Source organism: Pelobates fuscus, chromosome 3 (genome assembly GCF_036172605.1).
Source record: "Pelobates fuscus isolate aPelFus1 chromosome 3, aPelFus1.pri, whole genome shotgun sequence".
Lineage (NCBI taxonomy): Eukaryota > Metazoa > Chordata > Amphibia > Anura > Pelobatidae > Pelobates > Pelobates fuscus.
In genome coordinates, this window is record NC_086319.1 from 344,489,771 (window position 1) to 344,504,733 (window position 14,963).

At 38.6% G+C, this 14,963-nt stretch overlaps 1 protein-coding gene and 1 non-coding gene across 2 annotated transcripts in view; one reads left to right on the top strand and one right to left on the bottom strand.

Annotated features, from left to right (window-relative positions):
• Nucleotides 1–14,963, bottom strand: part of LRRC49 (leucine rich repeat containing 49) — a 128,807-nt gene that overhangs the window by 61,733 nt on the left and 52,111 nt on the right. Inside the window, exons 10-11 of the mRNA XM_063449127.1 lie at nt 12,493–12,640; nt 9,199–9,282 (exon numbers count right to left, since the gene is read on the bottom strand). Of these exons, the coding sequence (XP_063305197.1) occupies nt 9,199–9,282; nt 12,493–12,640 (232 nt within the window). The remainder of the gene's footprint in view (nt 1–9,198; nt 9,283–12,492; nt 12,641–14,963) is intronic.
• TRNAS-CGA (transfer RNA serine (anticodon CGA)) lies at nt 2,161–2,242 on the top strand. The gene has a single exon. It is a non-coding gene; the product is annotated as a tRNA-Ser (tRNA).

Consider the following 14,963-nt stretch of genomic DNA (forward strand, 5'->3'; position numbering starts at 1 on the left):
AAGGTTTGCAATGTTCCTAAGAAGCTTTGATTACTACTACGAGAACTTAAAAAACTGAACCCTTACATAGCCTACATACAGGAAACTCACCTACCAGTGACGGCACACTTCACATTTAAAGACCACATATACACTATGTACATGAAGCTAGTGATCGCCGCAAACATAATGGATTGGCCATACTCATCCATAAATGTTGCCCGCTTCAGGTAACCAAAGTTGTCCGAGAAACAGATGTAAGATATGTTTTGGTATCTGGGAAAATCCACAACCAAACCCACCACTTGATCAATATTTACGCTCCAACTTCAACACAGTGCCGTGCCCGGCTGCCGACAGGAGCCTCAGGCAAGGGTCTTTGAGATCACACGGATTGGGTGGACAGGACAAACAGTTTCACCAATTCATTAGATGAACAGGGCTAATTGACGCATGGAGGGCACCACACCCCGATGTGAAAGACTATTCTTTTTACTCGGCCCCACATAACACCTACTCAAGAATAGACAACTTTCTCGTTAATAACACCAGCATTCTAAAAAGTTAGCAGAACAGAAATAGGATCTATTACGTGGTCAGACCACGCGGACATAGTGATACATTTAGATAAAATAAGTGTAGCCACCCCTTGGATATGGAGATGAAATAACTCCTTACTTAAAGATAATACCAATGTAACTACTATCCATAAGGAATTAAAATAATATTTCCAAACCAACCTAGCTCCTGCCGCCCCAATAGGCACAGTCTGGGCGGCGCATAAAGCCATGATAAAAGATTCTCTCATCAAAATGGCTACCCGTAAGAAACAATTGCTAGACTTTCTGTGCAAATTAGAACACCACCACCACAAAACAGATCCGACACAAACAAAACTAACAGAACTACAAGCCATAAGGCACACAATCAAGGAATTACTTTGGAGGACACAGCACACTTTTTACAATGGTCATGTCGAACATTTTATGAAAAGTCCAAAAAATGGACACACTTCTGGCTTGTTCACTGAAACCTAAACAACGCCGCACTCATAACTACTATCTGGGCAAGTGACGTCTCCCTAACAAGTACCCCTGAGGACATATCCCGAATCTTTACAGAATTTTTTAGAACTCTACATAACCACACCAAGGGACAGGGGGACTTGATAGAAAATGACAAAGATATCATAGAGATGTGCTCTTTTCTAGACAGACAAAACCTCCCAAAAATGCCCACAGAAGTTAAACACATCTGGGATCACCTTTTATGACGGACGAGGTAGAGGCAGCAATTTTTTTTAAATAAAATGGCCGCAGGCAGCGAGGGAGCAGTGGGCAGTGATCTCCCTGCTCAGCTCCCTCACACGCACAGCAGTGATGCCGGAGCCGGAATATGACGTCACTCTGGCATCACTAAGAGGTGCACGAGGGAGCTGAGCAGGGAGATCACTGCACCCGCGCTGCTCGCACGCCAGCCGCTCAGCAGCCCCACTGGACCCCAGGGGCCGCACGCTCAGCCCAGCAGCCCCACTGGACCCCAGGGACCGCATGCTCAGCCCAGCAGCCCTACTGGACAAATGGGACATAGAGACTGCATGCCCGCACTCCCAAAGGTAGGGGGGCTAGGAGGAGTAACATTTTAAAAAATTAATAAATTGTTTGTGTGTTTGCAAGGGAGTTTGTATGTGTATGTGTGTCTGTCAAAGAGTGTATGTGTATTTGTCAGTGAGAGTGTATATGTGTTTGTATGTGTGTCTGTCAGAGTGTGTGTTTGTCAGTGAGAGTGTATGTGTGTCTGTCAACGAGTATGTGTGTCTGAGTGTGTCAGTGTGTGTATCTGTGCGTGTGTCACTGTTGGTATCCAAGTGTGTATGTCAGTGTGTGTGTATCTGAGTGTGTATATGACACAGTGTGTATCTGAGTTTGTGTGTATGTGCCAGTGTGTGTGTATCTGCGGCTTAAGTGTATGTATATGTCAATGTATGTATCTGAGTGTGTATGTGTGTGTGTGTATTTGTGAGTCAAGATGTGTGTGTCAGTGTGTATCTGAGTGTGTATCTGTGTGTCAAGGTGTATCTGTGTGCCACTATGTGCCAGTGGGTGTGTATCTGTGTGTCAGATACATATACACACACACACTGACACAGAGATACACACACTTTAACTAAGCAGCAGAAAAGCTGTGATGGCTGCGTGGTTAAGGTGTTGGACTCGAAATCCAATGGGGTCTCCCTGCACAGGTTGAAATCCTGTTCACAGCGAGATAAATTACTTTTTTTAAAGTTAAAAATGTGATTATGTTCATGCTAGATGAAATTGCACATTAAGAAACTGCGTAAAGTGACATTAGTATCTATTTAGAGACAATTCCTAAAAACATGCACGCTGAAATAAATGACTTCTTAAATCTACGTTTCTAGTTGTAAAGTGGGCATCAACATTCTGCTGTGGAGTGCAAGATTAGGTTGTTACCTATGGCTCTTAACACAGTAAAGGAGTTTAAGCATGCGTGGGATAGGCATAAGGCTATCCTAACTATAAGATTAGGCCAGGGACTAATGAAACTAATGAAAATTGGGCAGACTAGATGGGCCAAATGGTTCTTATGTTTCTATGTTTCACTGGCACAAACAAACACAGACACACACCTTGACACACAGATACACACTGTGTGTCAAGGTGTGTGTATCTGTGTCAGTGTGTGTATCTGTGTGCCACAATGTGCCAGTGCGTGTGTGTGTGTGTGTGTGTGTGTGTCTGTTTGTCAGATTCATACACACTAGCACATACAAACACAGACCTTGACACACAGATACATACACACACACACACACACAGATACACACACTGGCACATAAAAAAAAAAAAAAAAAACAGCGCAATTTTTATTTTTTTTTCCAGGGGGGCGGTTGGGGTTCCACAATGTTGATACACTATGTCAAAGGGTTCCATGGGAAAACATTTTTGGGAACCCCTGCTCTAATCCAATGAATGGCCTACAGGAGTACCCTACCTGATGTGGCAGTGTGTGAGTCTATGCACCACTGAACACTGCTCTCATTGACCTCATATGAATCCACATTGCCTCCAGGCTCCTGAGTAATGACGTGGGCTTTATAAAGCATCATTGTAAGCACGTCTAAGCAGGTCCTCATCAACCTATTGTTCCTGTAATATTTTGTAATTGTTTAATTTATTGCAAAATTTTCCCCTTTATAATATTGCAAAGCACTGCAGAATAAGTTGGTGCCATATAAATGCCCCTAATAATAATAATAATATTATTATTAATAATAATAATTAGACATTTACATCAGGGCACCAATTGGCAACAGATGCTAAGGAACTGAAAGGAAAGTGCTTCCACAACAAGGAGCCTTGAAATTTTCTTCTGATGTATGCTATTCCAGTTGTTGTATGGCTGCTGCAGCTCTGTCCTATATTCGCGCTTAACAAAGCAATGTAGTGTTTTAAAGATGAAATGTTGATTCCTATATTGTACAAGTGTCTTAACAGCCTATACCATACAGTACAACATAGTTAGGAACACCTATGACAACTTAAATTAATGTATTTTTGCAACTAAGAAAAATTACTTAAGTACAATGGTACTTTACAACATCCAATAAGACGGACATAGCCGTGACATTCATGCTATTCAACATTGGTTTAATCCTTTTTCATACCCCCACCCCATGTCAAGCAAATCTTTTAGATCATGACGATAATGGAATGTCAAGCTAAATGTTTAGAAAGTAGGTATAGCAGGAGAAATTAATGGATATTTGCCTTTTAAGTCTAGGTTACTCTGTATAATGATTAACATGGAAAGCATATGAAGCTTTGGTGTACTTTGAACGTCTTATCCATGATTGTATTTTCTTGACACATTTTAGATAGGGTATTTGAGCTGGGAGCACTACATTGTTTTATTAATTTGGTTTTGCACGTGGTCACAGTCTCAGTTTCCAATAAGATAATATTGTAATAGCGCCCCAGAGCTTTTTAAGTCACAGTTCACTGTCATGGTATGTTCGAGCAATTAAAGTCATTCATATATATCTTATCACATAATCCTTCAGTGGGTCTCGCTGGCAGTGAGGTCTAGTGGAACTGTAAATGGTATATTGTGCGGGCCTCATACTTCTATGTCTGAGTTTTCTACTGAAGGCCTTTCAAATTAAACATTTAATTTACTGCTGAGTACATTTAATTTATTTAATTGCTATTTTTCAATCCACTGAGATCTGCTCAACCATAGCACTTGGCAATGTTTTACTTTACTGAGTGTACCAAAGTTTCCAATTGAAATCTGTTAAGATCCAAACTTCTGTCAGTCTAGAGCAAGACACCAGACAAATGGAACATTTAATACCATGCTAATATAGGGTATAAATTACTTTTCAAAACTTTAACCCATTAGAGTACTATAATTTGATAAGTCACATTACGGCACAGGACATTTGTCCAATTTAGCATCAGAAAGTCCTGCACCTGCTAAGGTACAAGAGATTAGCATTTTTCTTATATTTTTTGACAATCTTTATTTTGGTTTTTCATAAACAAGGAAAGTACAGTGAGATAGTTAAGGAAGTCTGTATTCACAGCTCGTGTTCAATACTAAGGCACAGGATACATTGCATCAACATGTTCGCATATAATTTCAATAGTACAGGTGCATCTCATTGTGTCCCTAGAATAATGTGTTCTAGTAAGTGGTACAAGGTATCAGTTTGTATATTCAATTAGGTCCGTCGTTACTAGCCAGCCATATTTATATCCTGGTGGAGTATACCCCACTGTCAATTGCCATTTTTGTTTGGTAACTGCTCGTTCTTCATGGCGAGTGGCTAAGTTCCCCCTTCCTCAGTGTATCGCTGATTCCTTTACAGTCGTTGGGCTAGCCTGATCCCTGCATGCCATAAGGTTTTCCGTGGGTTAGTGTGCCTGTTGTGTGTCGGCATGTGTTCTCTTTGGGGTAAGAGAAGAGTGATGGGGTGGTTCATGGGTTCGCTTCAGTTACCTTGGGGGACTACCCCAGGCTTCCCCTGTATAGTGGCTCCGGGTCTCTCCTAGTGTGTAGTCGGTCGTGTGCCCATCAGTTTGCCCAGGTCGAAGGTCCCGTCACCTTACTCATCGGTGCGGTTTGTGTTTCGTTTCTGTGCTTAGTGCTACTTCTATATCCTGTGGTTCCAAGTATGTTGTCCTGTAGAATCGTGTCTGATGCATATCTAGTGCCAATCAGAATCAGTGCCCTATCTATTGGCTGCTTCCTATTCTAGAGCCCCGTGTGTCCAGCATCCCCGCGCCCTCCCCCAGTCAGCCCACCCGGCCTGCCCCCTCTAGGAATCCCCCCTGCTCTGGAGTCCCCCTTGACTTATGATGACATGGCCTATAGTATGTTGGGTAGGTTAGGCCAAGGGTTGAGAGGGAACGGGAAGGAGCCAAGAGGGTCGAGAGTCGAGAAGATATAGAGCCGGGTCAGATATGATGGGTGTAAAAGGAAGCGTCTCCTTCCCCTTCCCCTCCGCCCCAAGCCAGCCCTGCGCCCACCGCCTCACCCCACGTCTGTGTCCCATGTAATGCAGCAGTAAGCGTCTCAATCCCATATATGTCCTCCAAGTCTTTTTCTTAAAGGGACACTATAGTCACCTGAACAACTTTAGCTTAATGAAGCAGTTTTGGTGTATAGAACATGCCCCTGCAGCCTCACTGCTCAATCCTCTGCCATTTAGGAGTTAAATCCCTTTGTTTATGAACCCTAGTCACACCTCCCTGCATGTGACTTGCACAGCCTTCCATAAACACTTCCTGTAAAGAGAGCCCTATTTAGGCTTTCTTTATTGCAAGTTCTGTTTAATTAATATTTTCTTACCCCCTGCTATGTTAATAGCTTGCTAGACCCTGCAAGAGCCTCCTGTATGTGATTAAAGTTCAATTTAGAGATTGAGATACAATTATTTAAGGTAAATCACATCTGTTTGAAAGTGAAACCAGTTTTTGTTTTTTTATGCAGGCTCTGACAATCATAGCCAGGGGAGGTGTGGCTAGGGCTGTATAAACAGAAACAAAGTGATTTAACTCCTAAATTACAGTGAATTGAGCAGTGAAATTGCAGGGGAATGATCTATACACTAAAAAAATGCTTTATTTAGCTAAAGTAATTTAGGTGACTATAGTGTTCCTTTAATTGCTCATATACCCCTTTAAGAGCATGCAACAAAATGTGATGGTTTTTATTTTACAAGTGAATATATTAGTGAATATATTATATGGCCTTAAGCCAAGCACCACCAAATGCCTAGATTCTGAGTAAGGTATTACCTATACAGATTGTAACAATATTAAACCCTTAGAGAGAGAATGATACCCGCTCTTAATGAATTATTTATTTTTTTGTCAAATTTAAGACTACTGCCATGGATTTTTCTTAATTATTATTATTTATTTCTGCATTAATCACCATTTATCATTGCTTATGCCTACCATGGAAAAAAGGTTTGTTTCTACATGCAGTTTTTGTATAAAACAGAGGGTTTTTTTTTTACATAGAAGACTGAAGTATTTTTAATTTTCTTTTGCTTAGATCATGTTCATGTTTAGAATGTATCGGCTAACAAATCAAATGTCTGTCTACTATTAATTTCTTATAAGTAAAAAGCAAATAAGGAAAGCAGGCCCAAAACCTAACTCATTTTACTTTTATTTCTTCTGGTCTCAGACATGAGTCAAGCATGTATGGGTACCACATCGCTATCTGTATAAAAGTTCTTTCTTTAAGAAAGGTAGTGCAAATGAGACAAATTTATTTTAAAGAAGCGATATGCTTTACTGAGTATATTGAGGGAGGCACCCAGACCACTTCTGCCCATTGGAGTGGTCTGGGTGCCAACGCCCACTACCCTAAACCCTGCAAGTGTAATTATTGCAGTTTTTTATAAACTGCAATAATTACCTTGCAGGGTTAACTCCACCTCTAGTGGCTGTCTACTAGACAGCCACTAGAGGGCACTTCCTGGTTTCTAGCACAGGAAACCTGTGCTAGAGCGTCGCTGGACGTCCTCACGCTGTCTGAGGACCTCAAGCGCCGCTCATTTCCCCATAGGAAAGCATTGAAATACATTTTCAATGCTTTCCTATGGGGAGCGCTAATGCGCATGCGCGGCATTGCCGCGCATGTGCATTAGGTCTCCCCGGCCAGTGGGCGAGATCAGTCTCACCCACCGGCCGACGCAATCACTGGGAGGAGCGGCGGCGGAGGAAGAAGCAGCGGCGTGGGACATGTCGCTGCCTCTGGTAAGTGACTGAAGGAATTTTCACCCCTTCAGCAACCGGTGATTGGGGGTGGGAGGGAGAGGGGACTTGCAGTGCCAGGAAAACGGATTGTTTTGCTGGCACTGGAGTTTCCCTTTAAATAACAAGTATCTTACATTGGAAAGCCAAAACTAGTCATTCTACAAAATTAATGAAAGTTTCTCAGTCGCTAATAAATGCGCTAATGGGGGACATCAGTGCCAATGTTATTTGTGAGCTCAACAAGATCTATGCAACCTTGATTTATTTGCACGAAATAGTTCTCCAACCCCCACCCCCCCAAAAAAAAAAAAAATTAAAAGGAACAATTTTGATACATTTTATAATACTAATAAGCGTCACTCGTTTTCCTAAAAAAAAAAAAAAAAAAAGTCTTGCGGACCTACTATCTCAAGTTTTAAAAACTGTAATTTAAAACTTATAAACAGAAGGCTTTATTAACCTTTTACAGACTGGGTTTGATCGCTCTCAGGAATCAGATAACATCTTCACTATTTTACGCATGAACTGTAAGAACAATGTCAAGGTAAATAACTTGAAGAAATGTTAATTATGCATTTTTATTCATGTGTTAAATGAGGCTGAAACTATTTTTTTCCCACAAATTTGAATTTCCAGTTAAATGCTTAATATAGTACTATTTACTATACTTTATATATTATGTGTTTTGATAAAACATGTCTTTGTTCCCCAATCCCAATATTTCCTGTTTAAATTTCAGATGCTTTCAGGCAAATCTGGAATGTCACAGGCTCTTACATATCAGTTCCTCACGGTTAAGTTTAACACCAGGAAATAAAATGTATAATTAAAAAATGAACACATACAATTTATCGCTTATCATCTGTGGGGTCATTAATGTTTTAAACATTGCAGTTAAATTTGTTATTAATATTTTTTATAAAAATCATGTAAAAAAAATAATAAAAAAAATAAAGGGTTCTTTTGCAAATATGGTCTGGTCTATTTAATCTAACCAGAGGCACCCTCATTGTTGTTGACCAAACTTTCATGTCATGGGAATTGTGAATTTTATTGTACGGTGCTATTGAACACATAGGTGTTTAAGAAATAATGGTACAGACAACTGACTCAGCATTTTATGTAGAATATAATTTGTTGTAAAATGGGAACAGTCTTTTGGTTTCCATGGTGAAATTCTCTCATTCTGACTAAAACTAAACATGTTTATTCTTTTATATACTAAGCTTAGAATAGAGTATAATTGGGCATTATAGTCAAAATAGTCAAACTTGGAAAAAATCTCCAAACCATTTGTTTTCCAGTCTATCTACTGGCAAAATATCTGCAATCCATATCGATTCACACACTTAGTATTTTAGAGAATAACCCCATGTGCACATGTTAGATTCACATATACGAGTTTAGTTAATACAATACAGGTATTTCCATCAACATATCATAAACAAAATTTACTGCAAGTGCACATGTATTCGTAGTGAATGGAACTCGTGAACTGGCTTTGATACTAAAGACATGGATGTCACATACAAATGACAATGATATTTTGCAGACATTGGTCATGCTGTGACATCAATTACACTATCTTGTGCACCCCACAACTGAATTCCATAGACCATTCTGATACTAATGTCACATGTCGACAGAGCAGGGCCTACATATGGGGACCTCTATGCACGATACATTAACCTTCAGTGATTAACTGATTACACATCTAAAGAAGGATGATTTACTAGTCACACTTTCCAGAATTAGCCTACTAGTAAATGTGCCCTGATATTAACGTATGCAATCTTTGCACAGAACAACACGCATAGAATGCATCTTTCAAAATAGATACAGTTACAGTGTGGCCAAATGCTGGACATATTGTATGCTGAAGTCACCTAATTGCTATGTGTTTCACTGTGATAAAAGTTACCTTTAGTAAGGCTTGTTTATGGCTCTCACGCTTCCTCTCTTCCTCTTTTCTTGCCAGAACAGATGCAGTACGCCTTTCTTCTTCCTGAAAACAAACATCCTATACATAAACTTTTGGATTCTGGAGATACATACGCAATAATCACTATTCTGAATTGAATCATGCCAAGACAAAAAAGCATGTAGTGTTTTTTTAAAATTTGAAACCTATGTTTTTCTTTTAGCGTAGTATACATCCATGTTGTCAATATTATAATTTTCGTTTTTTCTTCTAAAACATAAAGTGAACAGTTTTTGCTTGAAATAGTCCTGTTACCTGACACAGAGGTACCAAATCAAATCTTAAAGGGAAACTAGCACATGTGGGGTTTAACACATCTGATACCATGCTATATATAAATCTATCATTTATATTGTGTCTCCTTGCAAAATAAAAGCATGCCATGTAAATTTAATTAATTCCTGTATTGTTCTGTATTCTTTTATGGTTATATGCGGGCATTCTACATTTTGTAAGAAGGGTCGAAAAACACATTCTGTAGGATGGCACGTTTACATGCCTAAGGATATGTAAGTGTACACCGAACATAATGTGTAGACAACATCTCCACAGACAAAAAAAAGTGTTGTGAAGTGTGCTTTATACTTTCCACAGCTGCACTACCCTTACCAGTAAACAGTTCAATAATATTAACACGGGTGAGAAAAAAGGGAGCTCTCATTCTTTAAAGTAAAAATGAAAATGTATCAATGCTTGCTGTAAATAAAAAAAATTGGATAAACGGAAATAAATCTAAAAGTGATAAAGTATCATTCTCTATTATATACCCTTTTGTATTAAAGCATTATTAAATATATCCTTAAAGCAAACATGTTTGTGCTGAATGATCTTTTTAAGATGGCAAACTAGACTTCATGCCAAATTCAGTAATTTTCAGATTATAATTTGCTCTCTGCCCAACATGATTCAATGTTGCAACTTGCTCCAGGTCTCATGAGATTAAATGAACCTTTTAGACACAGTTTTGTTTTGTAAGGATTTGGGGATTTAACAAAAAGTAAAAAAAAAAATGCTCCTTAAGGAATTTAGCCTTTTCTGCTAAGATTATGCAGCCCCTGCAGAATTGGATACATCCATAGGGTAAACATCTCACTCCACCTCCTCAAAAAGGTGATTTCTGGACAGAAACCTGGGGATTATGCAGGTCACAGTAAATAGATGTCCCTAGCATGTTTGTAGAATAAGCTTGAGATGAAGTTTGCTTCATGACCCTGTAAATTACCCTACTGGATGTATTACACTGGCTAATAAAATATCCCTCACAGCATACAATGCTTCCCAACATTGTGACGTATGAATTTAGGATGGGATTGTCATAGGTCAAAAATATGATGGGCCAGTGATGTGAAGAGGTCATCCCATGTCTGCATACCATGTTAACTTACAGCTGCATTGGCCCTGTGAGCAATTTGCACATCACAAGTGAATATACTGATGTCTACTGTGGGAGCAAACCAAGTAATACCTTGTGGATCTCTATTTTTGCCCTTAGAGGCAAAACTTTTTTTTTCCAATTTATACCTGTAAATATAAAGGAGGGGTTTGAGGGGGATTTTAAGCAATAGAACCACTACAGTCTCTGGGAAGTGTCATCTGGTTTTATGTCAAACCACTTAGGTAAAGTGTTAAAATGCTGCATAATGTTTTACAACTAACAAACAAGGGCTGACTGCTTGTTCTCGGCTAGTTCAACATTATTACATTATTAGCATTCCACTTATTTATATTTTACAATCTTCTGCCACCTAGTGGTTGTCATTAGTCACACACTGGAATGGGTACAATGAAAATAGAAAATTAAAATGGAATTTTGACATAAGTTTTGCCCAGAATAAAGGTACCCTAACAAACCCTTGCACAAAGTGCCTGGCCTATTCACTAAGCAGTTGGTTCGTGGTGAGGCTCTGGAACGTGAGGCACAATGTGCTGAAGCACTGTGTGCCAGTCAATTTTTGGATATTATCTTGCTTTTTTATACTTGAATGCATTTGCTTATGGTCTGAAACGAACATCTGGAGCCGTCGTACCTCTTGTGCAAAAGGAACTTTCAAAATCTAGATTGCCCTTGCCCTTTTGGGTGGGATTAGTCTGACACTCTTTAATGAAATATGTGAGCAGCAATTTGTGTGAGACATCAGCAGTGAATAACTGAAGGGCAAACGATTAAGTTTTTGTCTGTTCTTATATTGTCTTTTTTTAACTGAAGAAAAATGCTGTTATGTTTCGTAGAAGTTCATAGAAGTACTAGTGTCTCACTGCACAAACACAACCCTGCTACCAGAATGTAATAAAGAACCCCCTATAACATATGTATATATATTTTATTGCTGCAGTCAGAAGCTTGGGGACCACAGGAGCTTTAACATATAAAAAAGCAACAAGCCTGGGCATCTCCATGACCTGTAATGAGGGGGAAATTGTGCATCCACCTAATGCACAGAGAATGGAGTAGGAAGGGGCATACCCTCATTTACTGAAAGCTTATAATGACTACATTCAACATTTTCATGAGAAGGCTGTTAACTGAGCCATGTACTGTTATCAATGGCCAATGGTCCACAATACATTAATTGCTTGTTACCAGTTTGCATGTGGACTATGCAAAAGTCTATTAAGCAATAACATTCCTGAATATTGCAATATATTGTCCTCTCCAAGTTATTGTCAGGTGAAATGAAATATGGTCAATAACCATCACTCATAAATTTTTGGTATGGCATGGATACTGAAACATCTACCTTTTCTTCTTTTCGTAGAACATATCTAACCGTACGGATGCACTGAAACAGGCATTTGAGATGAAAGAAATAGGCAATATAATAAAACCATTGAATATGTTTGCACGTATCCTGCCAGACTGGTGGCCAATTGCAACAAGCATGATAAATCCAGAAAAGTACGTTTTGCTTTTTGGGGTGGGAGCGGGGGGGGGGACGGGACACATAAAAACAAATCCCTTCTTTAATGGACTTGGCAAGTGGTGCCCTACTTGTAATGTTCATTTACAATGGGCTGCTGTATATTTGAGGGGAGTTGCCTTCATAAAAGTATGTCTGAAAACGAGTGCAATTTAAATGACTTCTGGAGGACACTGCCAAGTTGGCTTACAGTCAGTTACTTCACATTTAGTTTACTAGTTTCTTCTTCCATTTGGGTTCATTGTATTAAGTTATACAGCTGGTTGGTTTAACGTGTAAACACTAATTCATACATGACTAAATGTCATGCTCTCACCGTGATTCTCTTCATATCCAGCTGTCGTAGCTGCAGCATATGTCCAAGAATGGTTTGTCTGTACCATGTCTCTTGAGCTATAGGATTGCCATCAAGTGTGACATCTGAAAGTGATGTAGAGTCAGCAAGGCACAGGATGTCATTGATTCTGTCCAAAAGACAAACATAGAAAGGGTTTTAGCAGATTCATTTTCTCCCCAAAGTCAAAACACGGTTATTTCGAAACAGAGTCCTATTATTTCAGTCCTGTTGATCACAGACTATACCCATATATATATATAAACTATTTCAGTGTGTGACTGAGTGAAATGAATACATTAAAATCTCTCACTTGATATTTATCAACACGTTTACAGCTGCCAAATCTATTGCAAGGCTACAATTCCAATACTTTTAAAAAAACATTTTTTCAATATTCTGTTTGGTAAAAAAGGGCACTTTTGTTCACAAGTTTGAACAATCAGAAACATTCCAAAGAAGAGTTACTGAAAATGTAAAAGATCAATTAGACACTAGGCAAAATAAACACAGAAAGGAAAGTTTTTTTTCTAACAAAGAACCAACAAACATGTATTCCTGTCACTATAGCTGTAATATCAATATTTAGGTTCCCTGACCCCCGTAACCAATGTAAAAGGTGATTTAACTTACCTTTATTACAGGGTAGCGCAGATCTGTCATGTCTGGTCCTGCTCACGTTCAGCCTCATTGGCTGAGATCATCAAAATTGACAAGCTCAGCCAATCCAATGCTCTCCCATAAGAAAGCACTTTCATGCAGAGTGTGGAGACGCTGAATGTCGGTGCTGCGTGTTGTGCAGCACTGACCCAGGATGCAACTCAAGAAGCTGTCTGAGTGACAGCCACTAGATGTGTTACTAGGCAGCAATGCAAACACTGACAATTTCTCTGAAAAGGCAGTGTTTACTATAAAATTCCTGCAGGGACATACTGTATACACCAGTAAGCTGTAGTTGTTCTGGTGACTATAGTGTCCCTTTAATTACATGTGCAAGCAATTAACATTAGCTAAAATTTTCTTATTATTCAATTAAGGCAGTTAAAGGACAACTACACAATGTCACTAAAATATAACCACAACATTTATATCACTACAAATACATGTTTGCACAATATCTGAAATATACATTTCTAACTATGGCCTCGATTTAATAAGCTTCCTAAATGATTCAATACGGTTAGAAAAACTTTCCAAGTGATTTATCTACAGAAGTCACCATTAAAGTCTATGGGAATTTTTGTAAATAAATGATTTAAAAGTTTTTCTAAAAGTATGGAATCATACACGTGTAGTTACATACATAGCCATATAGGCTAAGAAAAAAAAACTTGCCTCCATCAAGTTCAGTCTTTCTCACATTTTTGCTGTTGATCCAAAAGAAGGCAAAAATCCCAAGTTGTACCATTTTCCAATTTTGCAACAAATTAGAAAAAAGAAAAAAAAAAACCTTCTTGACCCCAGAATAGCAGTCAGATATCTCCTTGGATCAAGAAGTTGTTACCCCACATATTAAATACTATATCCCTGAATATCATGCATTTGTAAGAATGTATCCAGTTGCTCTTGAAACATCTGTAGACACTCTGATAAAACCACCTCTTCAGGTAGATAATTCCAAATCTTTATTGTTGTTACTGTAAAAAAAACCCTTTCCTTTGTCTTAGACTAAATGATTTGGATGTTTGTTTCTTTAAATGTTAAACTGTTCTGAAATGGTTTAACACTGAATGGAGGGATAGTGCCATTGTATTCCAAGCACTATTACCATTTGTAGAGGATCTTGGTACTCAATAGATTGGAGGTTGAGATTGAAAATCTCAATAGTAGAGTTAATAGTATGGCTATGAAAACCGCTCATCTGGAAATGATAGGGACTCCACTAAAAATCCCCAAATTTGCAAATAGAAATAATATTAGATAAAATCGAATGAGTATCCAGGAGTAGGTTGTAGTATATACCTTTAAATATGAAACCGTGTTGGAAATACAACGGAAAAATAGTAGTAGAGGATGGTTGAACTGAATAGTTAAAACACTTAGAAGTAATTAATAATTGGTGTACTGTTAGCTATAATTCAATTAGTATTCAGAGGTATATGCCTTTAAAATATAAGTTTAAAACAATATCTCACAAAAAAATATCTAAAGTGTATGAGCATTAAAATGATTATGCAAAAGCTGGCTATATTCACTGTGAATGTATCACACTTGAGTCCAATATTATATAGTCTCTTTTTGATACAATTACTTCAGTGGAAAGAGTAATAAATGAAACCTGAGGATGTTACTTGCTCGATATCCTCTGATGAAGTGAGCAAGCACTCACGAAACGCGTAAGGACAGAACAGCAAAATTTTTTGGCACTTACCGTAAAATCTTACCAAGCTGCACTTAGAACGCAGAAAAGGGAGATCGGTGACACGCATGCGGCAACCTCCAGTCTTCTCATC